At 41.2% G+C, this 20,901-nt stretch overlaps 1 protein-coding gene across 3 annotated transcripts in view; it reads right to left on the minus strand.

The window, feature by feature from the left end:
• HPSE2 (heparanase 2 (inactive)) overlaps positions 1 to 20,901 on the minus strand; it is a 715,375-nt gene that overhangs the window by 13,199 nt on the left and 681,275 nt on the right. For all 3 annotated transcript variants that reach the window (XM_063103268.1, XM_063103267.1, XM_063103266.1), the window contains 2 exons: positions 19,003 to 19,148; positions 11,864 to 12,010 (listed from right to left, as the gene is read on the minus strand). In XM_063103268.1, coding sequence (XP_062959338.1) covers positions 11,864 to 12,010; positions 19,003 to 19,148 — 293 coding nt within the window. The remainder of the gene's footprint in view (positions 1 to 11,863; positions 12,011 to 19,002; positions 19,149 to 20,901) is intronic.

Raw genomic sequence — 20,901 nt, forward strand, 5'->3', positions numbered from 1 at the left:
ACTTAGCCTGGATTTTAAGGCCTTCTGCAGTCTGTCCCTAATATATCTTTGTGGCCTTTCCCCTCAACCCACAAACATCCTATATTCCAGTCACACGAGATGATTTGCCACCTCCCAAACAAAATGAGCCTTGAACTTTTGTACTTCCAAACCTTTAGTAAGCTCATCCTGTTGCCTTCCCTGCAGCATTTCCTAGAAGTGGCTCATCCTTCCAACTCCTGCTCATGGTCCTCAGCCCCAAGGACTTCCCAGATTCCCCAATCAGAACTCGTCTCTCCCTTTCTCACACTCCCAGGGTCCTGTAATTATTCTCATGTGATCTGTGCTGTCTTAGAGTTAATGTATCCTCTGTAGGAGGGACCAGGTTTCCCCAGCCCTAACTGTGTGCAGCTGGAAGAGGAAGTTGTGGGGGCAGACAGGCATTCCCCTTTACAGACACCGTACAGGTGGGACGAAGAGAATCAGGTCAGAGGGCAGGTACGTGTGTGGGTGTGTGCACACACATGCACACATGTACACAGACAGGTTTTCCATACGTAAGAGTGTGAGATACAGTCCACACCCCAAATTATTTCCATTACTATACGGTCATGGCTTTCTGGATACCTATTCAAATACGTTAAGTCAAAGAGATAAACATCTCAGTTTTACTGGCTTTGACAAAATGTACCCTATAACATCACGTGCACTGGTATACCCTCAAAAGGGAAAAATAAGATGTCCCAGGTGTCACAGGCTCTGTCCCAGGATCCACAGATGTCAAAGTGCCAAGCGTGAGGCGACTGAATCATTCTTGCAAAGTTATCTGCAAAGTGATTGGTGGTGTTTACCAGTTGGTTCACAGTTTAGTGCTCCAGGCCTCTAGTCTGGAATGAGCCACATCCTGCCCTGGGCTTCCTGACGCTTAGCAGCCACAGACATTAATTCAAAGCCTAGGCCCTGTTAAAGGGTTGAGTTGGATTAGAACTTGAGGCTTATATTTGAGCTTCCGGAAGGTGTGGAGATAGGAGAAGACAAAGGTCGTTTCTTCTCAGTCCACCAGAACTGCCTATATACTCTGCTCCTTGCCTCTCAGTTTAGTATCAGCTGTTCAGAAACATGTTAGCTATACCCTAACGTGCTCATTTACCAGCCAGTGTTTTGTCTGGGTCATCTGGGACACAATGGAAATCCCTGCCTGCAAGGAGGGTCCCCAAGTGAGTGGGGGTGGGGAGGGGAGACCATAGCCTTGATGGACAGCTATGCAGAGAGTTTCCAGCTGCTGGGAGTGAGCTGGAAGAAAATATATTCCAGAGCCGAGAACAAATGAAAAACTCTCAGAAAGTAACATTGAAAACCCTGGATTCCTAAACATCTTGGTTTAAGATGTCAGGGTGCTATAAAATATAAAAGCATTTTCTAATCCTCTAATCTGTACAGTGATCTGCACATTACTAATCTGGGAGTTGAAACAAAACAAACAATAAAACGTTCGGGGAGCCAGTACTCATCCTCCACTCAGTCATGGAGAACTCCCAGGGGTTCATGGCATGTTCACACCTTTGGCAAAATGGCTTGGTGCCTGAATGAATATAATCTGGGAGAAATCAAAGATGCAAATCATCTGGGGATCTTGTTCCAGCAGTTTATAGAGAGACAGTGTGGTTCTCAACCTTGGCCACATATTTGAATCACCTGGGGAACTTTAAAAAATACTGGTGCCTGGGTCCCAGCCCAGAGATTTTGGTTTAATTGGTCTGGGGTGTGGCTCGGGCATTGGGGTTTTAAAGCTCCCCAGGTGATTCAAAGTGCAGCCAAGATTGAACACCACGGGTAGAAGAAGGGGTGGAATATGTTTGCAGCTGGAGGAGAGGGGAATCAACTATTTCTCTAACCATTACATTCTGAATTTATTTTGAATAAAAGGAGCTTTTCTTACTTTTTCGGAGGACCATGTCAGGAGGCCACATTTTTTCAACATAAAGGGCAAGTTTTTTGTTGAATAGATCGAAGTGAGCATTTTTGCTCTTTTAAAAGAACTGCTTCATTTAATGTTTTGGCCCCTCTAGCTTGTACACTGGTGAGATGAATATGCTCCTCAATAGGTACCAGGGAAGTACGAGGGTATTTCAAAAAGTTCACGGAAAGATTGGTATTATCTTTTAATTCTATTGTTCCATGAACTTTCTGAAGTACTCTTTCATGTGTGTAACACTTTACAGGATGAAGAACCAAATCAGATGAAGCATTAGCCCTAACAACCAACTCTGTGTTTAACACTGAAAAGAAAAACTTTTTTGTTCTTGAAAGGCAAGTTCTATAAAGTCATTCAGATTTTTCTCAAGTCCCGAGCTGTGTCACCGAAAGCTCCCTATAGCTGTGTCACCAAAAGCTCCCTATAGACAAAAGAGTGGTTCAAGTTCTCTTCAGGCAGGAGGGACTAAGAGGAAAAAGAATACCTCATTCAGTACCATCATTATGTTTTTCAGATATGTATATAATTATTTACTTAGATAACATTATGTATATTGGTTATAGCTACTATCTCTTTACGAGCCTCAAAATACCCCCTAATTAGCACAAGGGTTAAAAGAATCCAAGTTTCTCGAAGTTTCAGTGAGTACGTGTGTATTAGTGAAGATTTGGGAGGTTCATTTTTCTACATATTCACTTCTCTTTCTTTTTTTCTACAGACTGCCTCAGAACCTTAAGTGTAAGTATTTTTATAAATATATATGTTCATATATATTTATGTTCCTGCTTTTTACAGTGTCTATTTCAGACTTCTGAGCCGGAACACTAACTTGAATGTTAGTGCTTAGAATAAGTACCACTTTCCTGCTCACTCACAGCCAGCTCGTAAATCTCCCCTGTCCCGGGCACCTTTCTCGCCATTTGGTGCTCCCAGCCTCTGCAGCTTGTCTTTCTTCCTGAGCGGCTCTGGATGGCCTTTCAAAAGGGCTGCAGCTGATGTGGCTTATCTGCACCAGCAGTGCCTTTTCTTCCAGGTAAAGAGGTCACCATTCTAAGCCTTGGTTTTTAAAAAAGGAGCCATTTTATTTCCTGATATTTTAAAACTGGTACCTAAAGCCCTGCATGGGTTAACAGGTTTCCTCACAGACTCTTGGCTTGAACATTGCGGCTCTTTACCTCTTACCATACATCAAAACAAATCCCAAATGAATGAAAAAAACGAATATAAAAATGAAACAAAAAAGGAAACTAGAAGAAAATGAAGATGCATATTTATCTGTTTTCAGGAATATAAATACATACATGTGTAAGTGGAATGGAAGAAACCACAAAGCAAAAAATAGATTTAACTATGTAAGAAGGGAACGCTTCTTTATGTCAAGATAATATCCTAAAAGTGAAATCGTTAGAAAAATAGCAAATAAAATACTGGAGAAAATATTTCAATACATATGATGGATAGCAAAGGAGAAAATTTGCCTTGTATTAGGGCAAACTTACTAATCATTAATAAAACAGACTAGCACCCCAATTAAAAAAAAAGCAAAGGACACAGAAAATTTATAAAAGCAATGTACTACTCACATACATGAAAACAATTTCAAACTCACTAATACTCAAATAATATAAAATAAAATAAGAATACCATTTTTCAATATGAAATTGGCAAAAGATGTAGAATGGTTACTGTATTCTGTTGGTGAGGTGAATTGTAATAATGAAATGTTCAAATCTCCTACTTCTTCAGCTAAGCTTGGCCGAGGCAGGAAAATTGAAACCGTAATACTGTGAGATCCGGGTCCTATAACTCAATGGATTCTAAGGTGAACAAGATTCTGAGGTGAACAATCTGGAAACCAGGCTGTTTGAGGAAGAACATCTAGCTTGGAGACTAGAACTCTAAGGGGAGATATACTGAAAAATTGTTAAGAAGGTATAGATTTACACTGCTTCATTTTTGTAAAGCAAGGGTAGAAATGGCAAAAAGGGTAGAAAAGCCTTTGGCCTCATATAAGGAGGATCGTTCCTACAGTCAAACAGAAGCTGAAAGGCTTTCTGTCAGGGATGTTATAGAAAAACCTCTCAACCCATAAGGGTCCAAAATTTTTCCTCTATAAAGTCATCTTTTAATAACTACAGAACTTTCATAGAGTGGTTTATTAAAAAAAAAAAAACTAATTTAAATGATCCCAGACAAGTGAGGATAATGGAAACCTGCAGGGAATACATCTGGTTAAGCAGAGTTCAAAAATTCAGGTACCAACTAATAGCAGCAGTATAGGACTTAAACTCTTAGATGTCTTGAGTCTGTTGAGATAAATGGACTAATGGCCCATTGGTTCTAGAAAACACATCTTCAGGTTTTGCTTTTGAGTTTGTGGGTGAGAAATCTTGGTACTGAATTCTTGGGATTAAGGTTTTTCCCAAAGCTCCTTTTACCAGGTATGTCCATGTCCAAAAACTAAATGCCATGCTTCCAGTTATCATTTAGTGAGAGACTGTGGTGGGTCAGATGGTGGCCAGTTCAGGCCTCAGGACTTTTCACATTAGCTAAGCCCTGAATCCAGAGATGAAATAGCATAAATATGGTCTGTTCCAACAGGGACATGAAAATATTTTTTAAGTCTTAGCACCTGGGAATTACTTGAGTATTTTCAGAACCATTCTGTTTGGTTAACATCAAATGACACCTCTCTAAAGGCATGCAGTTAGATGCCAATGTTTTCCTTTGATATAGGATTTAATGAGGGTGAAATCAAAGCAAAAGTTATATGCCAGAGAGATGGAACGAAATGAGCAGTATGTGGATAAAGAAAAAAAAAGATGTTCATTTTTTCACAGAATAGGCAATAAGATTCTTGGTTAATAGGAGCCTTGAGATTCTTTCAGCTAAAATCATGGCAACTAAAGGAAAGGCTCATGCAGATATGAAATTCCACATTACTATGGAACCTAATAGCCCCAAAGTAGAAATACCCTGCACCTCTGTTATTATTATAGCACCACCCACAGGCTGCTTTCTTTTAGTTGTTTCTTTTTTTTTTTTAATGTTGAAAAACCAACCTGAAAAGAATTTTATTTATTTATTTATTTATTTTATGGTTAGATATATGGTGTATTATTATTATTATTGTTTTTAATTTTACTTTGTCGATATACATTGTGGTTGATTATTGTTGCCCCTTACCAAAACCTCCCTCCCTCCTCCCTCTCCTCCCTCCCCCCCAACAATGTCCTTTCTGTTTGCTTGTCATATCAACTTCAAGTAATTGTGGTTGTTATATCTTCTTCCCCCCACAACCCGGGGTTTTTTTTTTTTGTGTGTGTGTGTGTGTGTGTGTGAATTTATATATTAATTTTTAGCTCCCACCAATAAGTGAGAACATGTGGTATTTCTCTTTCTGTGCCTGACTCGTTTCACTTAATATAATTCTCTCAAGGTCCATCCATGTTGTTGCAAATGGCAGTATTTCATTCGTTTTTATAGCTGAGTAGTATTCCATTGTGTAGATGTACCACATTTTCCGTATCCACTCATCTGATGATGGACATTTGGGCTGGTTCCAACTCTTGGCTATTGTAAAGAGTGCTGCAATGAACATTGGGGAACAGGTATACCTTCGACTTGATGATTTCCATTCCTCTGGGTATATTCCCAGCAGTGGGATAGCTGAGTCATATGGTAGATCTATCTGCAATTGTTTGAGGAACCTCCATACCATTTTCCATAGAGGCTGCACCATTTTGCAGTCCCACCAACAATGTATGAGAGTTCCTTTTTCTCCGCAACCTCGCCAGCATTTATCGTTCAGAGTCTTTTGGATTTTAGCCATCCCAACTGGGGTTAGATGGTATCTCAGTGTGGTTTTGATTTGCATTTCCCAGATGCTGAGTGATGTTGAGCATTTTTTCATATGTCTGTTGGCCATTTGTATATCTTCCTTAGAGAAATGCCTACTTAGCTCTTTTGCCCATTTTTTAATTGGGTTGCTTGTTTTTTTCTTGTAAAGTTGTTTCTAATAATAGAGATGAGCTCTTTGAGGGCAGGGACCTCAGAATCCCCTCCCTGTGGTCTTACCTCTAAGCACTCCACATTAAATAGCTCTCGAAGGCCAGGTGATGACATGGCCTAGTGTTAGGTAAGTCAAGGGACATTCTGATCTGAAGCATTCACATTAAACTTTATATTCAGACTTTTCCCCCTAAGTTGTCTACTTGGAATTCCTGAGTACTCACAGTATGGGACCACAATTCTCTAAAAATTTTAGCTAAATTAATTGCTACTGCAAGTTAGATTGCTAAAGAGGAACAAGTTATATCTAGCACAAAGTAGGATCTCAATAAAAATTGATGAATGAGTGAAGATATATACTTTCCAGTTTCCTTGGGAAATCTCTCCTGTTGGCACTTTTCCTCAGAAAAATACCTCTGAGGGTGTTCTGTGAGGTGCTGGGGAGCTACAGTGCCTGTGTATATGGGGTTGGAACATAATATATTGAGATTGATTTCTATAGACCTCAAATTAAACTGATGTGCAGTCACTCCTGGTATTTAATAATCTCTCCATTTGAGAAGAGCATAGAAGAAACAAGGAAATTCCCCTATTTTGCTGAGGAAAAAAATGGCTTTTATTAGAATTCTGTGATTGGGAGGCAGTCTTAGAAGCAGCTCATAGAAGAACTTTTAAGAAGGGTGTGAAATTAGGACTTGTAAGGAAAAGTTAATGGAACTGGGATGAATTAGCCTAAAGGAGAGAAGTCCAGGGTAACCTAACACTCTTCAAATATATTCCTTCTATACAGGTGCCTAAGATGAAATGAACCCAGACAGTACCATGACAGAGTTCAGTCACCCCTGTATATTTGTCCTGTGTAATTATAATTTTATATTGCCGAACTGTTAGAGTAACACATTGTTGAGGAAGGTACATTGGATTAGGGGTCAGGAAAACTGGATGGTAGGTATTTTCTAGCTTTATCGCTTACTAGTTGTGTGACTCTTGAGTAAGTCTCTTAATGCTCTGAGACTCAGTGTCTTCAGCCCCGAGATGGGAGGGAGGCAAGAGTTGTTCTACACGCTTCATGGTGCCACTCAGAAGGTTACACGCGGTAACGGCTATTAAAGGTCCTCATCATCTATAACGTCACAGCTGTAGGTACAGTGGGCCCCAGTGTTCTTATAAACTAAGTGTTCAGACATGTTAGGAGTGTGGTCACTCCTTTCCCAGAGGTCTTTAGACATGGGGCATCCTCTGGTTCAGATGGCTTAGGACACACTGTCTGAAGGCAAGGGAATGAACCAGACCATCTCAGAACGTCATTCCACCCCAGGATTCTTAGCATCTACTGCTTCCCTTAGGTCAGTGTGTCGGCACAGAACACCCAATGCAATGAAAGCTGTTTCCTATTTTTCTAATTTTTGGATTACTTTTCCCCCAAATGGGACTGAATAAGACACAAAGGGAAGAACGCTGGGATTGGACCTAACACCTGTTCTTGGTTTGATTTTTCCCTGGAAAAGTGAATCCTCCTGTTTTTGTGTGTAAGTTGACTTTTTGGCCACCTTCACATTGCTTCTCTGTTGAAAGACATTGGGGAGATATTTATGTCTCAGGTAGAACTGATTCCCTAGAGGATAATGTTTTATTGATTTGTGATCACTTGAGGCAGATTCTTTTGTAGATAGTAGAGCTGCCCCAAAGGTGCTCTTCTCCTCTGACTGATCCAGAATGGGAACTATTATCCTGGGTGTGAAATGGGCTGTCTTTCTCCCAGTAAGGTGAGAAACCAGGGAACATGACAAGGGAGGGACCCATAGCTGGAGAGTTTCTGGAAAAGAACTAGTTAGATATTACCACCAATCCCTGTTGTAGCATAGCCTCTGTGTGGACTTTCAGTGGCTTGAAGAAACTACTTTGCTGGTGACCATAGACACCACAGGCTCCAAAAGTGAAATGGTAGTTGGGGGAAAGGGGAATAGAAGAGAATAATGGAATTTTAGAGCTTGGTGGGAAGCAGTAATCTTTTACCCAACCTCCCACTGAGTAAGCAATCTTAGAGCACCTCTGAGATGGCCGCTCACCCCCTGATTAATAGGCTGCCTCCTGAGAAAGCCTATCCTGTCCTTCGTCAGGCCAGGCAAGCCTTTGGAAAATGAGCTCGTTTTGAGGTGAAATCTATCTCTTTGAAATTGCACTTCCTGGTTTTCTGTCATTTTGGAGTATTCTAGGCCAAATCTGTTTAATTTCACTTGGCAGTCCTGTGAATATCTGAAATGTCCTCACGACTTACCTTACTTTTCTTCAGTGAACTAAATCTCCCTATTTCTTTCACCTATTCCTCAAAGAATATGTGTTCCAGATGCAGAATACCCTTCTGTGTACACAAAGAAGTTTTCTAAAACTTTTAACCCATGGGGTACATAGCACCCACTTTTCGCCTGGTTCCTGGACGAGAACAATCTCTCCCACAGGAGTGGAGACTTGAGTAGGAGGTTTTGGGGTTAGTTCACTCACTGAGATGGGAAACAGGAACCTTCATGTGAACCTGGACGCCTAGACTATGCCTGATTAGTGGCCCCAGGGGTGCTTCCTGTGTGATACCTGACATACCTTGGCTCTGACTTCACATGGAGATACCTTTTCAGACATTTCCAATCTTCCCAGCTCTGATGGCAATTCTAAGAGAATGAAAATTACCCCATGTCCTGAACCAATCAAAAAAATTTTCTGGCATCTCCTTACTCCTGAAACCCCAGACCAAAATGTCCACTGGTGTCTCAAATGGCTCACTGACTTGCTCTATATCCTCTTCCTGGTTCCTCCAGACAGGAGCAATTACATGTTCCCTTTCTCCCAGAATTTTCCATACTGTGCTGAGCTAATATGGCTTCAGGCTGTAGCAAGGAATTAGCAGAAACAGAACACAGAGTCTGGCTCCAGAGGCTTATAAAAGAGAGAAAAAGACCAAACACTGAAATTACTTCCTAGCATTTCCTTTTATCCTTTTCTGCACAGTCTGCTTTACTGAAACCACACCTGTGAGACCCCCATTCCAGAACCACTGGGGGCTCTTGCTCTTTAGTAGTTACTGAGCAGAGCACTGGACATGGTACTGAACGTGTATATGACAGTCCCTGCTTGGCAGCTTATGGTCCAAGATGGCATGGCACAGGGGCAGAGCCACCCAGGTCTAGAATAAGGGTGGTATTAAATTAGTAGTTTACAGGAGAGGAGTAGATTCAGAGAAGTGAGTGAAAAAGTTTCACAGTGACTTAGTGGCAGGATCGGGGGCTGGAATCCAGTTATCCTGACTTCCAGTCCAAACCCTCTCACATAACATACGTAAAATCACATGTGTGTATCTGTATCTGTATTTATAGATGTATGTGCATGCATGGGTGCATGGAATTTACATTCATAAAAGGCTTTATTTCATCTGTATACTCTAATTTGATTCTCACAATAATCCCATTTAACAGTTTAGGAAGCTGAGGTTTGATCACACAGATCAGTGACAGCACCTGGATTCAGATCCAGGCCTTCTGACTCCAGCTCCATTGTTCTTTTGATACATGACATTATCTGATCTCAGTGGGTATTACCAAACCCTTCTTCAGGATCCCTGTGGAATAACATTCTCTTTGTCCTTGTCCCTCTCCTGCATTCTTAACAAACTTAGAACAGGACTCCGCACTGATATGGTGGCAAGATGAGGTACAGGACAGCAAAACAGAACATACAGCATATCACTAGCCAGTGACAGTCAGTCACTTTAATCATCCTTAATGGCACACATAGTCAGGACAGGGACCAAGGTGTGGCCAGGTTCAAACAGCAGGAGAATAAACTTTGAGGCAGGAACACAGGGAAGGGGTAAATCGGGTTGGAGGCCTGTGCCCTTGGGTGGTGGGGCAACAATCTCATAAAAAGATGCTACCCTCTGACAGTGTCTCCTTCTGTTTCATGCTTTTGCTCTTATGTAATTTTTAGCATGCTTTTTTTTTTTATCATAATCTTAACAAATGTCTTGTCAACACATCTTCAAATTTGAGAACACTTCTCTTTTGAAGAACACTCTTAAGGACAGCAATTTTTCCCCTTCTGCCTCAACTGGCTAGAGCTCTGAGTTGAGAAAAAGGAGGGAAATGGACATTTATGGAGCACTTATTGTGTGTCAGGAACTTTACACAGATTACCCATTTCACTCTGCTCCACATGAGAGGTGTTACAGATGGGGAAACTGAGGCTCGTAGAGATTGCATAACTTGCGTAAGGACATACAGCCAGCAAACAGCAGAGCAGGGATTAACCTTGATTGCCAGCCCCCTCCACACAGTGTTCACAGTCTTCCTGACACTGGGCAGGCTCAGCTCCTAAGCTCTTTGGTTCCAGAGGACCCTAAACTGTCACAATTATTGCTGAAGAATCAGCCTTTCTGCTAGAAATGGCTTTTCAGATCATTACTGACCGGCAATAAGAGATTTAAATGCACTCATGATCCTCAGAAAATCAGACTCAGGATGGAAATTATAGAGCTGGAAGGAGTCTTACCAAATGTAGAGCAGCCCTTGGATTCTACAGATGAGGAAACTGAGGCCAAGTGATTAGGATTTAAGGATTTGCCCATGTAATATGATCATTTAGTGGTGAAGCTGGGATCAGAACCGGGTCTGCTGCCTAGGATGAAGGCCAGGAATTCAGCCCACCAGTTATGAACCACTTGAAAGTGGGGAGAAAGGGGATAAAGTATGCAAGAGTCCTGTTGATACAGGTAGGATGGGGAAGAAAGAAAAGTAGAAGCAATGTGCATGTAGCCAGAAAGAAGGAGCCGGTATGTGAATCAAGACTGAAAATACAGATCTAGGGTGGGCTAAAGAGACTCAGTAAGTGACTTCCCATATTGTCTTTTGTTCCTATTGCACATACAGTTGGAAGCCAAATGCAAGCCACCAAGGTTGCCGTGAAACAGTGAACAATTATAGTGCAAATATTTGTGGGCAGCTGTGGGAGTGCAAGCCACCTGCTCCAAGTTTACAGCTTTGTTAAACTTGGTAAACATTAAAAAAGGAAGGGGAACGCCCCCAGTCTGTACAGCATCCCATCCCCTTGCTGAGAGGCCTTGCTTAGGGAGTTGGGATGGCCTTGCCCTTGACCAGGCCCTTTCGCTGTGGCCTAGAGCTGCTTTCTGGGAGAGGTCAGTGTTGTCAATAGTTTCTGGTAGAGACTGAGGGAGGTAGGGAGCATCACAGGATCACAGGATCATATATATGGATGGAGTTTGAAGGGGCCCCGAAGCCCCAAAAATATAATATCTCTCCTATTGTTCAGATGAAGAACAGATCCAGCAGTGATGTGCCCCGTTATGGTTAGGGGCAGACCTGACTCTTGGTCTCTGGACTTTTGACCCTTTGTCTAGCGCTCCTTTCTCTAAGGCCCACGAGGTTTGTAGATGATGACAAAAGGGGAGTCACAGCATTACAGAATGTTATAGCTGGAAGGGACATGGTTCTCAACTGCTCGGATTTTTGGTTGTCACATGACCAGGGAGCACTATTGGCATTTAGTGGGCAGGGACCAAGCATGCTAACTAGCTTGCGATGTGATAATCCAATATAATGAAGAATTGTCTTGATCAACACCAAGTGTGCCCTTGCTGAGAAATATTTCATCCACCATTTGACTTTTCAGTTAAGGAATCTAAGCCTAGAGATAGGAAGGGGCTTGGCCAGGTTCCCAGAGGGAGTCAGTAGTCCTCTGACTCCAGACCACTCTCTGTCCTACTTCATCCCTCTGGCCCTTGAGTGAATTAGTAGCAACCTTGGTGCCTTCAGCAAAGGCCTGACTCCAACTCCTGCCCTCCCTCCGCTCCTGCTGCACTTGCTCCTAAGCTATTTCCAGGTCAGGACTTACTTGGACTTCAGGCCCTCCTGCCCATAGGGCTGCAGCAGATACTGGTGCACAAGCTTGTCCCTGAGAGTCCCTGCCAGTTTGATTTTCTTTCTTGATCGATGCAGGTTGATGATAAAAAGTGTAATGGATCCACGAACGTAGTTGTGGCTGAGATCCAGAGGGAGAGAAGGGAAAAGATGGAAATAAAGTGGTCAGTTAGATGCTCCTAAATCACTTACAGACTGCATAAAACAGGACCACCCCAGGAAAGGGCACTTATTTTATGGGTCTTGGCCACCATAGATCTTTAAAGGCAGGAAAACCTTGTTATTGTGGTTTCTTGCACAAAAATCCTGCTTCCCACTACACTCCTTTTGTTTTCATTTAAATTTATTGCAATAATTTTAGAAAACATAATATATAGATACACACACACACACACACACACATATATATATAATGGTATACAACATAGTGTGGAAGTAAAACATAATAACTGAAAAAAAAGCTAAAATATAGAGAAACACAAAGAAGAAAAAGAAAAATTTCCGAAATCCTTTATCTTGAGACATGATAACATTCTGGCAAACCATCCTTCCAGTTCTTTTTAATTTATTAATTTGACAAATATTTATTGAGTACTTTGTATATATACACACATACGTATATTTTACTCAGTTTTTACATAATTGGGATTACACTAGTTACACTGTGTTATTGAACATCTTAAATGTGTTCCCATATTATTATATATTCTGCTTCTTGTGGAAGGATGCTAAATTTTTCAATCATAGAAATGTAACATAATTTATTAAATTAATCTCCTACTTTTGCAGACTTATGTTGTTTTCAATTTTTTGCCCTTATAAATTGTCACAGATGCTTCATTGTACATAATCTTTTTGCACATCATGATTATTTCTGATGGATAAGTCCTAGAGATTGGAATCATTAGGTCAAGGGGAATGCACATTATATGACTCTTCACCAAATTTTCCAGTACATTCTCAGTGATGACCCTCCCTGTGGGAAGATTTTATGTCTCTTTTCTGTTGAACCCCAGAATGATCACATGCTTTGCTTTGTCCAATGAAATGTAGGTGGACATGTTAAAACCTCTGGGCAGAAGCTTGAAGAGCCAGCCCATTTTTTCCATGTCTCTTTTCCCCTCTCCCGAAGACTGACAGTGTTCTTGACAGAGGATGCTCTATTGACCTGGGTGCTGGAATGAAGATGATGTGGAGCAGGACTACAGCTAGGCCATGACAGACAAGCATTGTGAACAAGAAATAAATTTTCTTTGAAATCCATGGGGATTTTAGGGTTCTTCATGATCACAGCATAATCTCTCTTATCCTGATGGATACACACATTTTGATAATATTGATATTAACTCTCTAGAAAACTTGTACCCAATTTCCTCCCACCAGCTCTGTATAAGAGTACTCATTTCCTCATACCCATAAGAACACTGGATATTATCAACCTTTTAAAATACCTTTGTCAACCTGAGAGGTAAAAATGGCATTTCAATGTTGTATTAATTTGTATTTTTAAATTCATAACGAGATGCAGTATTTTTCCCTTGCTATTTCATTTTTTTCTTTGGTAAATGACCTGTTCATATCCTTTGTCCATTTTTCTATTGATTTATAAAAACTATTTACTAAAGGTAGCAATCTTTTATCTGCATGTATGTTGCGAAATTTTCCCCAGTTTTCTTTGACCATTTCAGTTTATTTACATTGTACGATGATATATAAGGTTAAAAACTTTTATGTAGTCAAATTTATTTATCTTTTTAATCACTGCTTTGACTGTTTACCTACCCCAAGATTGTAAAACTATTCACCATTTTGGAATCCTTTTAAACCAGCACAGGATGTTCAGAAGCCTGGGAGAACTATATGCCTACGTGCAAGAGCCTTTTAGCACGTATCACCAAATTATAATGATTTCCTTCTCTGTGTAAGAAAAAAACTTTGTTTCTAAGGGGTCCCTTAAGACCCCATCTGGATGGGTTAATGAGAGGAAACAGAAAAACGACCAAGCCCCACCTTCAAAGGCAGAGTTCAGAGAAACTCTAAGTCAACTTGGCCCAGTGGAAAACATCATTTCTTGTAGAAATAGCACCCCTCTATAGGGGTCACTCATCTCTGCTTCTAAAGGTGCTAATTAAGAGTTGGGTACAAAGGCAGGTCAGTATGATAACTTGGAGTATTTTTTTCAAAGGTAGTTTCCAGAGCTATTCCTTGGAGATTTTCATTCAGTCCATTTGGGATTGGGGCCTGGGAATCTATATTTTAAAAAATCTTTCTGGGATTTAGCAAATGAATTGGGTTTGGGAACTTGTTTGCTTAGAACAATCCATGAAGGTTATGAGAAGAACTCCCAAAGTATATCCTGCTGGCTGTGCATCAGATGACTTCTCTTGCATCTGTAGGAGGGCACATGGTGTTGTTCAAGGCTTTCTGGATGCCTGCATTTTTGTTCTAATGAATCATTACATGACTTTCCTATTTGGTCCCTCTTCTTCGGGTCCCTCTCAACCCCCTGCAAAATGTGAACTAGTTTCTGTAGCCAAATGAGTTAGGTCAGAAGAGAATTCCAATTGATTTGAGAAGATCTGTGTTCTGAGAGCTCTGAATAAGGATGTTGGCAGCCTGTGTCCACACTGACCATCATTAAAGAACACCAACTCTATTCCATTGGTGGGTTTTCAGTTTACCTTACTGTGTGCAAAACTGAAGAAGATACTATGAATGACAGGTCCTCTGGAATTCAGACTGGGAGCAAAATAGGCATGGATAGGTACCAATTTTGCCAGACTGCGGTAAACATTTTGCTGGCTACCATCCAACAACACTCTCTAAGGCCAGCAGTGGAGGAGGAGAGAGCCACATGGTCGCATTTATGAGTTTCTCCTCTGCAGAGCTGGGGCAGAATGAGCCCTGGGAGACTGCAGAGGAGAAGGGTGGAATGTGGGGAAGTGGTGGGTGGGAGTGAGACCTGAAATCACAGCACTGCTGCAGGGAAAGCTGTCTTTTCAAGCTGCTTGGCAATGGTCTGATTTCCATTTGCATAGTCCCCTGGGAGAAACAAACCAGAACAGCCCAGGGACCAACGTGCAGAGGCTCTCACAGAACTCATGGAGCCTCCTCAGGTAGAAATTGGCATTGAAGACTGCCTCAGCCATCCCTCTCCCTGCTTGGCTGATAGGCAAGGACATTAAGCAGAGGCCTTTTGGCTGCGAAGACACATTCTTGGCTGGGAAGTACAGCACCAACCTGGAAGTACTGTGTTGAGAATCCAGATTCCTGAAGAATGTATTTTCTCTGCCCACAGAAGAATAATCTGAGAGGAGCATCTGTTCCTTAAGAAAATGGTGTCTGAAGGCTCAGCCTGCAGGCAATTGCTGACCTTCTCATGCTGTCAAGTCCAGGTGGCTTTCAGTTATCTTAGTGAATGCCCCTTTCTGGAGAGAAGCTGTCTGGAGGATATCTATCTTGTTCCATGTCTCATTCATGGTGAGACTTTTTCACCAGCAGAGAGTCCATGTATCTGGAGTTAATTTTTTCTAGCTATTCTTTTCCTGCCTGACATCTTCTCTGTGTTGCCATGAGAAAAGGAGGAAGTGAGTCAGGGAAAGGAGGCTGGAGTTGGAATATCCTGAATATAAGAGGTGGGGGATGTCACATGGGGAGGTACATCTTGACTTGCAGATAGAAAACAGTTATGTTCTAGAAATGTCTCCAGTAAAGATGGGAGGCTGGGAAAGGGAAGGGAGGACAATGCTTTGCAGTCCATGGTCATTCCCAGTGAAAGTCAATGTGCCTGAAAATTGGGTTGGTCCATTGTCTCCAAATCTAATTGAAAGGTTTTGGGTTCGGTAAGAGTCAGGCCATGTTTTGCCAAACATTTTTTCCCCTTAATTTCAAAGCCCCTGTGTATTTTAAGGGAAATTTAATCCACATGTTTCTGATTCATTTACACTTAACTCATCAAAATATTGTTTTGTAAGAGCCATTTGATGTCCAAGAAGCCTCAGGAACCTTTTTTATGAGTCTTTAAAAAAAAACTTCTTCTGAAAAACAGGAAGTCATGTTTTGCCAATAATAAATGAACTTGAACCCCAAAAGGCTCAATTTTGCTTCAACATTCACCAGCCTCCAATTGGTTTTAAATTTGGCTAAGGACCTTGGCTCCACCCCAGAAACATACACTGTCTCAGCAGTATATGAAAAGAAGTCTTCCCTGTCAAAACTTGATTGTTCTCTAACAAGAAGATCTAGGGAGAGAACTGCCATTCTGCCAGTGTCCTAGTTTGTTAACTCCAGAACAGAAAGCAGAAAAACACCTGCTGATGTTGGTATGAGTATCTAATTTTTTCACCTAAATCAGTCTTAAGAGACAATGCTCTGCTAGGTCAGAAATGAATAATGCAAGAGGCTGCCATGAGAGGCAGGGAGGAATCCTAGTCGATGTTACACAACTGTCAGATATAAAAAGGATTCCTGTGTTGAAAGGACACTGGGCCAAATGATCTCTAAGGGCTCTTTCCAAATGTATAATTCTTTGTATCCCTAATGCTATTTGCATATAGGGGTAATACCGTAGAAACTTTAGAATTCAGTAAGGTAATATAAATGCAAATACCTGGCAGGATACTTGTAACATAGAAAGGGTTCGGCACATACTGGAATGCAGGAGTTGTTGTTTTAATAGACACTTTCTTTGGGTTGCTCTACTAGTAAGTTTATACTTTCTCACCCAGCCCCTGTTTTGACCCAGGACATTTGTTTTCAGAGTATTGGTCAAGGTTGAATAAATAGCGTGAAGTCAACATGTCCCCCACTCTGGGACAATTCTGTGATTCTGGCCTCATTAGCCACAAGTAAACTTAATGAATCAATAGTGCTTCCTTATGTCTGCTGTGGCAGATGTGGGGGCACAGACAGGGCACATGGCTTCCCAGAAAGGAGAACAGACATTTCTCCTATCATTGTGCCCTACCTATCTGGGTACCTGACACCTGCTGACATGAGGAGACCTGCCACCTCAGCCAGTTCAGTGAATCCCTCGTGAGCTTTCTTCATGGATCTGATAGGAACAAAAAGACCTTCCTACCAATTATTAACATTACGGTCATATGCGGAATGGACTATGAAAGTCTTCTTTCTTTCTTTTTAAGGGGAGAGAGGGAGAGGTTGTACTGATAGAAGCCCAGTGACACCACTTCCCCAGAAAGGTTCTGCGGTGACTTCTCACAGAAAGTAGAGGAGAGATGTAGAGTCTCACATCCAGATGTTTTAGTAACGTGTTTGAGGTCTCATGCTCCTAAGTGGTAGAATTCCTAACCTCTCTACCACACCACCTCCTTCTGGCTGATGTGGTGATGTCAAAGGGGGAAGAGACCGTAACTGTAAATCAGTAGTAAATTCTTGATGCCCTATTTCTTCATTCATTCTGCCACCCATTCATCTGGAAAACATTTACTGAGATCTTCTTCATGTCAGTCACTATATTAGACACCAAGAATACAAAGATAAATGACACACTGGCCCTGAGTTCATGGTACACTCAGAATATTAATGACAACTTCCCATGAAAACATCAAAGAATGTGAGGATGAACACTGAAGTGAGACTAAGTAAGGAGCCCTCTGTGAGGACACCCGAGTCCTGCTAAGCCCACTGCTACAGATACTTTTCCCCTGGGTCCTCAGGCCAATAGTATAAAGGCCACAGACTGATGTGCTTTCCAACAGGGATAGAAGGTGCCAAGAGTAATTTTTCTCTCTTGAGGCTGGGAGTCCACCTTTTGGGTGGTTACCTCAGGGCCAGGGCAGAGACAAGGAATACAATGTTTCCTTGTGTGATGATCAGATAACTCCAGGCCAAGGCCATAAAGCAGTCACTCTCTGTCAGGTATTGGATTGAGCTTCCTGTTGAGCAAAAGGGATGTTGAAAGCCTCTGGCTGCTACCCAAACCAGGCTCCCCTCATCCACAATAGGCACTTGTATCTACAGACAAGATAACTGGCCCCTGGCCCGCCTCTGTTCAGAGTGATTCTTTGAAAAATCTTATCATGATAAATTAAATGGCTTGGCTCCTCTCTCATCAAGGAAGGAGAAGGGGCATCTATTGTAACCCGACCACTTCGAGCTCTTTGTTGTACCTACTCCCCTTGATGAGCCCTGATAGGAGGGCGGAATGAAGGTCTGGCTGGAGGCACTTGCTTACCGGCTCTCCCCTCCACCCCTCCCAGGTTTTCTCTGCATTCAGAGAGAGAATTCTCTTTTCCAGGGTATCCTACTCCTCCTTAAACAGGAAATGATGTAAGAAAGCCATATTTGGCCAGATGGGTTTTGCTTTAGGCCCAGTTTTAAATTTTTCCCTTATGGTCTTCATGTTTGAAAATTTTTCATCTGCCTAACTTTACTGATAATTTTCCTGTTTGTTTTAAAGACAACTCTAATGACAACCAGCACTTCAGATCAAAAAGAGAAGGATAACCACATATTACCACACTGAGTTGTTATAATTCTAGCCCCTTAAAAAAGGAAGCCCAGATTTCTTTTAGCCTTTTAACCCTTAAAATAGCCAAAAGGATTTTTGAAGTACTGACAGTGGATCTCAAGTTGGCATGACTACCTTCAGGCACACGTTTTGTTCTGGGACCTCCAGTTTGAGAAACCCTGGTCTCAGGCTAGGTTTCTAGTGATATAGCTCTTCAGCATTCATCTTTGAAATGGAGATTTATTTCCTCAAGCTCTGCTGGTGGATCATAGGAAAAAATTTTATACCTCTTGACTTGGCTCAGGCTTAGGCACACAAAAAAGCCTCCTGGGCATTACATCAACTGGCACAGAGAAAATGCCCAATAAAAATTTGTTGGATGAATAAGTAAATTGAGCAAATGGCATGTATTTTATGAACCCTTTATGAATAAATCCTGTAAGTATGAGAAGAGAGGTTTACTTGGAGAAAAAGCCATTTACCAGAAATGATTTGAAACGCACAAAGAGCAGATATGGTGGTTCCACAGGCAGTTTTCAACTAAGATTAGTGAATGAAGGGTCCCAAATAGCACAAAATTCTAAGAGAGGCCAAAGCTCCATCAGGAGTGGCCTTTCTGTGCCATCTCTGTGAAGACTTACTTGTGGTGGTTTGTGCAGTGAGCATAAATCCTTAGTTTGTCCCGGATCACTCTGCCTGGCCGTGGCTTCCGCTGGAGCCCAGCCACATACACGGCTAAGACTTTGGGGCCAATCAGGCGCTTGTAAAGGAGAGAGAGCCAGTAGTCCTGAGGGAACAGAGAGGTGGAGAGTCAGGGAGAGCACGCAGTTCAGGTGTTCTGGGTAAACATGACAAACACACATGCCAGAAACTATTTCCTACCAGGAGAACAGTGAGTCACGACCAACGGGACCCTAAACCTACAAGTAGGGTCACCCCAACAAACACTCGGTCTGGGCTGATAACAAAGTGGGCACTGTCTAAAGTGTCTTTTTCAACTGGCTAAATGTGGAAATGCAGATCAGAACCAGAACAGCATATAAACAAATGAATCAAAGTTTTTCACATATGAAATAACCAAGTGGGGCCTTAAATTTTCAAATTTCTTTTCCTACAACTTTACGTTCATATTGGTTTATGACTTCAGTTTAATTGTAGACTGGATCTCCAATTGTTAGGATTGTTATCTATACGAGACTCCAAAATGTCATTCTTCAAATATCAACACTGAAGACATATGGTTCAGTGGGATGAAGATGAAGCTTCTCCAGGCAGGAGACCAGAGTCCCCCATTCCAGAGCTGGGAGGGCAAATAGAAAAATGTATGCAAATCGTGGTACTAATTCTTTGTCATTCTCAGTAGTTCTACAATAAGAAGAATAATTCTAAACTAAAAAGAACGTGATGCTTTGACCATTCCTGGGTCCATGTGTAACTGATTAATAAATATTCACTCTGTAGCCCACACATGTTTCTGTGCTTACAAAAGCCTATTCACTACCACCTTAATTTCTGTTGTATTTGCTATTATCATATTTTGTTTTTGTATTTGATATAAATATAAAATTTGCATTTATAAATATAAATATAAAAGTTGTGTAAGCTTTTATCACCTATTAGGGAGTAATTACTCAGTGTTCGTAACTCACCATGTAAAACAGGCCTTCCTAATTTGTTTAGGGGACCCCGCCCACTCCCAATTCTGGAATTCAGTGAACATATTATTCAGTAAATACCCTGAAATGTCTTGAAGACATCAATCATATCTTCTCAGCCTTCATCTTCCCAGGCAGAAGCCTCCTGATGATCTTTGTTTTTCTTGTGTGGTCATTTATAACCTCTGCTGCTTAAAATATTCTGGTGAATTGCATAAATCAGAACAAAGTTTCAAAGCCCTTTGCCACAACCATAGCTCCAAATTTGCCCTGAGTAGTGGGCTATAAGCTTTCCCCAACCATTACCTTAATTAATTTTAAGTGGCCTTAGAATGGTTGTTAATTACGGTCTCCTATTATTTAAAATGGCAAATATTCGATCATTGTCGATCATATGTATGAAAAAATATCATTGGCTTAAGTTGCTTTTATTTGATTACAGCTTCTGTGTTTTTGATTATTACTTTGTGAAGTGATTCCAATGGGATTTCCACCTATTTCTTACTGATTTGTAACATACCTTTTTTTAAATAATAAAAGTAAAAACTTTAATATTTAAGTTGGCTACTATCAGCCTGTATTTTCTCTGTAGCTCCTCTGGTTAGGGATTATTATTCCTATTTTACAGATATGAAAACATACTCAGAATGTTTAAAGGTGTATCTCAGACCACAAAACTAGTCAGTGGTAGACCATGAAAGCAAACAGAGATCTATTTGCCTCCAGTGGCTGTACAACGCTTTAATTCACCCTGTGATGTGCAAAGACACAGCTGATAAACAAAGAATTCAACATAGAGGGTAGGTATAGAATCTGGAAGGACCCTTAATATCAGGAGTTACTGTGATTTAATTTCTGATTTCTACACTCTGGGAGCATTTACAA

The sequence above is a fragment of the Cynocephalus volans genome, chromosome 7, assembly GCF_027409185.1.
Source record: "Cynocephalus volans isolate mCynVol1 chromosome 7, mCynVol1.pri, whole genome shotgun sequence".
In the NCBI taxonomy this organism is placed as follows: Eukaryota; Metazoa; Chordata; class Mammalia; order Dermoptera; family Cynocephalidae; genus Cynocephalus; species Cynocephalus volans.